The 7851-nt window shown below is 38.2% G+C and overlaps 1 protein-coding gene across 2 annotated transcripts in view; it reads left to right on the forward strand.

Annotated features, from left to right (window-relative positions):
* Positions 1-6767, forward strand: part of cracr2aa (calcium release activated channel regulator 2Aa) — a 17809-nt gene extending 11042 nt beyond the window's left edge. For both annotated transcript variants that reach the window (XM_040134197.1, XM_040134198.1), the window contains 9 exons: positions 717-762; positions 925-1013; positions 1167-1518; positions 1858-1990; positions 2865-2946; positions 3514-3628; positions 3982-4083; positions 4461-4537; positions 5345-6767. In XM_040134197.1, the coding sequence (XP_039990131.1) occupies positions 717-762; positions 925-1013; positions 1167-1518; positions 1858-1990; positions 2865-2946; positions 3514-3628; positions 3982-4083; positions 4461-4537; positions 5345-5432 (1084 nt within the window). In that variant the 3' untranslated portion in view covers positions 5433-6767. The remainder of the gene's footprint in view (positions 1-716; positions 763-924; positions 1014-1166; positions 1519-1857; positions 1991-2864; positions 2947-3513; positions 3629-3981; positions 4084-4460; positions 4538-5344) is intronic.
* The last annotated feature ends 1084 nt before the right edge of the window (positions 6768-7851 follow it).

Here is a 7851-nt window from a genome sequence, read left to right on the forward strand (position 1 = left end):
TGTAATGTTTTTCTGTATTGCTTTTATAGTGTAAATTATATGATGAGTTGGGAAGCATAATCCACAATATTGAAAAATTCTGTAGTGAAAAAATCATTTGTTTTTGTTTTGTTAATTTGAGTAATTTAACTTTGTGTCTGCAGCGGGGATGAGGAGGAGCTGACCTCCAGCTCCGTGAGGCAGAACCTAGCTAGTGGGTCATGCCAGCCATCTTTCCCCAGTAATAGATATTACCTGATTGCCATTACTTTTGTGACATATATAGATGCCACATCATTACAGTATTGGTCAGAGAAAATAATTCTACAGTAACACCTCAGCTGGTAATTCACCTCATTTTAGTGCAGTGGTCACAGCGCAAAGCAGGAGTGATTGGTTTCTGAGCTTGAAATCTTATTCAGAAGGAAGACTTGTTGAACATATTAAGTTCCCTCTAAGAAATAATCTGCTTATCAGTCAATTACAATGATTCCTACCTTGGTACTGCTCATTCAGACGTTTCCCCATGAACCTGAGGGAGAACTGTACGTATCAGAGTCATTACGGCTGGTAAATCGTTCAACAGCAAACAGCATATCTAAAAAGGCTAGGAATTCAAAGCGATAATGACTTTGGCCAGCTACACAGTGCTGGAAATTGTGTAATAGTTCAATAGTATGAAAAGACTTCAGCTTCTCACTGTGTCTTCAGTATCTTTATTTCTTTGTTGTATCCAGAGAAATGAACAAACATTTACGGGATGAGAGGGACATGTGCTTTCAGGTATGTGCCTTTTTAATATAGCGAAATTAATAGAATTTTAATTTCCACTGTGTGCACCTCATGAGTCCCCGTTGTAAACGTTAGAGGAATAGAAAAAGATGCTAGTGATCATCAGTGATCATTCCACAATATGAATAAAATCTTCATGCTTTAATTCTGCAGAATCCAAAGAATTCTAAGAAAACACCCAGTTTGAAACAGAGGCCATTAATCAGTGTTGTTAAACACACAAACACAAATGTCTTCAAAAGGTAAACAATCACCAAGTGATATATTAAACACTAATTTCATTACTCTTCCGTTAAGACTGTGTCAAATGGAACATAAGCCACAGAATTTGCAGTGCATGCCTTTGTTTGTTTCGTCAAATGTGTTGAATATGCTTTGTTACTTTGTATCTGCAGTGGGGATGAGGAGGACCTGCCCTCCAGCTCTGTGAAGCAGAACCTAGCCAATGGGTCATGCCAGCCATCTCGCCCAGCGGAGACAAGAGGGCACCTCCAGAGGATCATCTCCATCGAAGAGGACCACCTCCCACACTTGCTCCAGAATGACTGTCAGGCTCAAAGCCCTCTTCAGGAGTGTAGTGAAGCAGAGGAAGACTCTGACAATGAGGAGAATGTAGACTTGGTGATGAGCGATATTTTTCCATGTGCGTCTTCTGTCCAGCAGCAGCAGTCAAAGGGAAATGTTGAGAAAAGGGAAACTCCCACATCTCCAAGGGGTCAGCCTGTTGGCAAGGAGACCAGCATAAATGTAAGCATGTGAACATCGAGTGATATACTGCATGTAATAATAGAATAATAGAATAATTTTTTTAGCTCTGTGATCAACATTGAAGGACTATAGCAGTGCATTTACTGTAAGTATTTAAATGTTTTTCTTTTTATTTATTTCGAAAAAACCTTTTTCCAAACCAAGTAGTATATACAGTATTTGGAGGAGACTGGTGTTAAATTTCTCAGTGAGAGGTCATAATTACCCCGTTGTAGCCTACCTCACACAAATACAAGCCAGCCACTTTACTGATTGTTTAAAGGGAGTTCCTATAACCTTCTTCAAATATCTACTCCCATCATTCCTCTCTTTATTCAGGAGGAAGGCAGTCCCTCGCCTCCGGACCGCCTGTTCAAGATCATTCTGGTGGGGAACTCCAGTGTAGGAAAGACCTCCCTCCTTCGACGATTTTGCAACGACTGCTTCCACCCTGGCACTTCTGCCACTGTGGGTACGTACTTTACAGTGCAAGCAAAAACATACATCCCTATTCAGTTCCTGTGAGAAAAGGCATCAAAACACCCAGCCCTGTGGTTGACCTACAGCTCTCTATGTGTTTGCCTACAAAGCACTTTAATGTACCCCCTGGTTATAACGCTGAAAATAAAGATGAAAATAGCATCTTTTTTCTCAAGGGTATGCTATAAGACTGAAATACTTTATACAGAGTTATGCTGTGGCCTGTATACTGTATGTATAAATACAGTTTGTATATATAATTCAATAACTTCAAATATATTGCAGGCTGTCTAGAAGCTGATAAAAAGCGGTGAGGTACTCTCGAGGCCAATGTGAGGAATTCACTCAAAAATAAAAAGCGTCACGTTTTGGTTTTGTAACTTTCATCATAGTAAAATATTTAGTTTTGAGCACATTTTTTGGTTTGGCCTGTGTTAAATATAATTTTTTAAACTTCATTTTTAAAACATACAACTGTTGAAGTTTGATTGCACAGCAATAAAACAAAAGTGCTACAAGACTATTGACAAAGGACTTCAGTTAAGCCTTTGAAATCATATGTTGTGTAAATATATTAAAAGTTTGAAAGTAGCACAGCATGTGTTGTATTCATCAACAAAAGCTCTTGGTTTTTCTGAAGAAAAAAGTTCCAGTTTCAGTTTTTCAGTTTCTTCCATTGATCTTGAGTATGATTTTTCCAATATGAACATATTCACGTTTAAAATTTGTTGGGGTTGGTCATTGAGGTCATTGTGTACATATCCAGTTTGTTTATTTGTACATGTTTCTACAGTAACTTCTGCCATAGAAATATATATAATGTTTGCTGTTGATTACAGAAGTTGTTTTCTTGTCTGTATGTGCAGGTATAGACTACAGTGTAAAAACAATAACTGTGGACAACAGCCAGGTGGCACTTCAGATGTGGGATACAGCAGGACAGGAAAGGTGAGGTTTCAGCATTTGAGATGAAACCAAAGGGAGTATCACATTTGAAAAGAGTCTTTATTCATGGCAGTGGGGCTGGTATTGTTTTCACGTTGTGAGGCTGTGCGTGTGTGTGTGTGTGTGTGTGTGTGTGTGTGTGTGTGTGTGTGTGTGTGTGTGTGTGTGTGTGTGTGTGTGTGTGTGTGTGTGTGTGTGTGTGTGTATTATCATGGCAAAATGTGTTCCTGGAGACAACTATTGTAGCGGGAGCTACCACAGAGGCGGTTATGAGAACACTGGCAGCTGTTTATATGTCTGTCTGTCTGTCTGTCTGTCCGGTAAAAGTTCAAAACACAGCACTGTTTTTTCTTTCCTTGTGCTGGGCCATTCAGTAACAGACTTAGAGTAAAATTAATATTATTGTTTCTAACTTAATCCACTTCAACAAGCAAATTTGTAAACCTTACTCCTGCATTTTTACATGCTCTATAGATGCAGTTAGAGGGGAGTGTTCAGGGATTATTGATGTACCAGTGGAAACGTAAGACTTCCTCTTTTGCCTTCTTTGTCTTCCTCCTCCTCCTGCAGGTATCGAAGCATTACCAAACAATTCTTTCGCAAAGTTGACGGTGTGGTTGTGATGTATGACATCACAGCCGAGCAGAGCTTCACAGCTGTCAGACGGTGGCTGGCGAGTGTAAAGGTAACACGGAAACATTCACCCTGAGCCACACACATTTTTAACAGAAATATCCCAAGCAGAACAAATGTTTTTGTTTTACTTTCTGTGTCTGTGCAGTTGTTTTGACCTACTACAGTAGACTGAAAATCAACTTTCCTAGAAACAGAGTGGGTATATAACACGAGTATAGGTCAATTGCTGTATCTGTAACAGTGATGTCGCTATTCACTGCTGATTGTTTTTTCCACTTGAGAGCAGAGAGAAACCGGGTTGTTCTTCAAAAACCTTGTTTTTCAGGTTAATCCTTTAACCACAGTGGACTCTCTTCAGATGATTTTGTTTTGGTCTGCGTTCTTTCCTATCTTCCATTATAGGAGGGTGCAGGCGAGGACAGTCCCATCATGCTTTTGGGAAATAAAATAGACAAGGAGATTGAGAGACAAGTTCAGAAAGGAGTGGGCGAAAGATTAGCCAAGGTCAGTATTGGGTCAGTAAGTTCATGATTATTGTTGAAAAGAGAGTTTGATGTGGAAGCTACTCCAGTATGATTCTGGGGGTGTTTTATCTTCATCCTTGTTAGTTTTTAATCTTCTAGTCTCTGCTGTGCAATGTAGTTTCTATGGAGATTGGAAATGACTCTGTGAGCCAATATTGTCACACGAGAAATGTTTTTTTTGTTCTTTGTGCTTTTTCAAGTATTAGTACATAATTTACTTCAGTGTTTCTTGATAGGCCTACACTCATCAGTGTGCAAAAAGTTGAAACTGCTCAGGCAAACAGCTTATTTCAGTCGCAGGAGCCTTTCTGTTTTTGTGGTAATGGCAGCCATCATCATCATTTGGCTTTTTTTCAGGACTGCCAGATGACTTTTTATGAGTGCAGTGCGTGCTCTGGACACAACGTGGTGGAGCCCATGGTTCATTTAGCCAGGTGAGCATGTGGCTGTGTGGTGTGTGAGTTTATGCAAGAGTAAAACAAAGGAACAATAATTGATTTAAGATTAAATATGGAGCAATTGTCTGCTTGAACAGCTTTTATAGTGGGATTATTTCTGTGCAGAAATAGGGCAATTCATAGAGAGCCAAATGTGTAATTTGTTCTGTGTTGGAGGCACAAAGGACGGTATCTTATAAGCTGGTTCTGTACAGCACAACAGGAAACAGTCACTCACAAGTGAAAATATCTGGCATTGTTCACAATGTCCATGGTGTCAAGTGGAAAATCAAAGGTTCATGTCATTGTCTGCACCGTATTGTTTCCTATGTGATTGACATATATCACTGACTTTCTTTACTTCAATTAGAGGCGTATTGTCAAAATATGCTGCATTGTGTTTCATTCTTTTGCATTATAAAGTTGCACCAGTGCCTTATTTAATCTAAAATTACTGCTAGAACTGTAAGTAATCTGCTGTCACTGACATTTCTGCACGGAATAACCACACGGCACTGCTGCAAATGTGGATAGCATTAAAGTTTGACTTGACGTCATTGTTCTACAACATTTACTACACAGCACCACTACAACAGCAAGAAGCACTGCAGTGGGAAATAACAACCTGCAGGATTCACGCAGACCTGACACAGCATGTGCAGATTGAAATGCAGTTGCAGTTGCAACCACAAAGCACACATCTCACATAGCAAAGCGAGTACAAAGTACACAGGACTATACGATGCACATTAGGGTGTCCTGTCACGGATAGTACATATGTTTATGTCTCATTATGTTTCTTAGAATTCTGAAGGAACAAGAGGACCGAGAGAAGGAGAAGACTGTCCAGCTGGTCAGCAGCTCCTCAGAGAAGAAGAGATCCTGCTGCTAACTGTTAAACAGTAAACACCTGCACGGTAGCGCTACACTTTACTAAGACACACATGTTAATAGTGTGACCACATGTGTAAGCGAGAAAACAGTATTTTAAATGTCAGCACAACTGCTTTTCACCTACACTTCAGTCTTGTCTGAGTAAACCCAGCACCACAATATATACTGTCATTTTGTCATGTGTCACAGATGTTACTGCACTATTATAACAGTCTACTATATGATTTTCCAAGGTAGTAGTTGCAGTTTGATAATAGCCTCAAATTTATATTTTATAAAGATGTATTACGGTAATAATATTAATAAGAATGTGAGAAAAGTTCAAATGTTCCCTTTGAGGGTTAGATATAAAAACAACTGAACAATATGTCCCTTTTGACTCAAGCTAAGACTTTTTCATTTTTCAAGGTAGGATATTTGCTCAAACTCTGACTGTAACTCTCAGATATTTATTTAGCTTGGAAAGGTCTGTTATTTGTCACATTTGGGCATTTTGATGTACGGGTATTCATATAATAATTCAGTGTTAATGTGCATTCTTTTTTAGCTGTTTTGCTTCTTCACTTTGTGTCCGCATATAATATATGACATGGACACAGCTACATGAACAACTGTAAAATGTAATGCATTATCAAACAACCTTGCAGTAAACACCACATCAATTCTGTAGTTATTTGGGCCAAGATATCTGATGTTATGTGGCACTGCAGGATATTGTACAGGTGTCTCAGTTTCTTCACCTGGTGGAAAAAAACACTAACTATCCTGCAGCACAGCACGGAAGTAATGTACTTCCACTGAACAAACAAAAATGATTGTGTAGTTAAAATGAAAATTATTAACTTCAAATGTAGTATTTCTCACAGGGCTGTTATATTTAATAGCATTATATTTTACAGGTGTTCATGTTATTTTGTCCACTCCTTGCAAATTGTGCAGTGATTGATTCATAATTTAGTGTTGTTTTTGTTGAACAGGAGTTTGTTAGGATGGGAAGCTAGCTCAGTTGTGTTGTACTTTTTAACAGCTGGAAGACAATAGAGATACCCCCCCCCCCCCCCAACAGACCAAATGAAGTTGAGTGCACAAAATATTTATTTCATATCACCTTAAGCTGCCTCGGTGCCGTAGTATTTTATGAAAATAGTGACACTGTAATATGTTTAATAAGTTATGCTATCTGTATGTTACAGGAAGGTGACAGTTGGAGAAGTTTTGATAAAAAGTTGAGATTTTTCTGTTTGATATTGCACTATAATCACTGATAGTTCTTCACTACTGCTAGTGTCTTGCACATCACTTTAATGTAGATATAGAAATGTAAATAGTGTAAAATAAATGAATAAATAAAGATTTCTTCATGTGTATTATATGTAAAGAGGCTAGTGACTAATTAATTTCTTCCTGGTACAATGAAATTAAAATAAGTTATACAGCATCACCCATTGAGATGACTTTGGACACTGCTTTTTATTCAGTTTTTAAGTTGACATGACAATATCATATATCAGGTATACCAGAAAAACTAAACAGTATATTCCATACAAGTAATACATGTGGAATTAACATGCCAATTGATTACAATTTTATGACTTATAAATGATATGGCAATCTGGGTTTGTGTTTAATTTAACCAGCTTTCCTCAGACATGTTTCTGCGGACAGATTCCAAATGTGCTCTTTCGGTACAATTATACAATCGCTCTAAATAAATAAGATGACTTACCGTGTACATTTGATTGTAAGCAATAATGAATCATAACATTGTATTGCTTTTTTTGTACCAGCTGGCGCCCTGTGAAATACACAGGATCAAAGACATAGTCAAACGGTTTGCTCCCACGAGGCAGCACTCAGTTTGATACTGCACTTTGTTGATTGTTAATAGCGTTAGTTACATGCTTTATAAATGGCCTATTTTCGCTCATTGCTCCCAAGTGTTCACACTGTACGTTTTGGTTACAGCCCTGAAAAGATTCATTAGGGGCTGTGCACGTTGTGGGTGAGAAGGGAGGCTGGTTCTTGGCTTGTTTCTGGACAGGGCAATATCATAGAACACACAGTTAAAATTTTGGAAGAACTCTGTAGAGAAAAATAATTGTATTTTATATTGTAATCCTTAGTGGATATTTGAGGCTAATACTAGGAACATTAAAGTATTCAAAACCTCTTCAGATAATCTTTTCCCCAGATCCCATTTTTGATTGAAAAAATCCCTTCATTGGGTACCTTGGCAATTACCTTAGTAAGAGTATAGGTGAAATAGAAAGCGGTTTTTCATCAGCTTCAATAAACTTGGAGACTGAGACTGAGTCTTTAAGCTCCAATTCCAATTATGGAACTTGTATACTGTATATGGCACAGGAAACTCGATTCTCGATCTCATTAGGCATAAACAAAGATATTAGCACGGTAAT

Source organism: Xiphias gladius, chromosome 8, assembly GCF_016859285.1.
Source record: "Xiphias gladius isolate SHS-SW01 ecotype Sanya breed wild chromosome 8, ASM1685928v1, whole genome shotgun sequence".
NCBI classification, from domain to species: Eukaryota; Metazoa; Chordata; class Actinopteri; order Istiophoriformes; family Xiphiidae; genus Xiphias; species Xiphias gladius.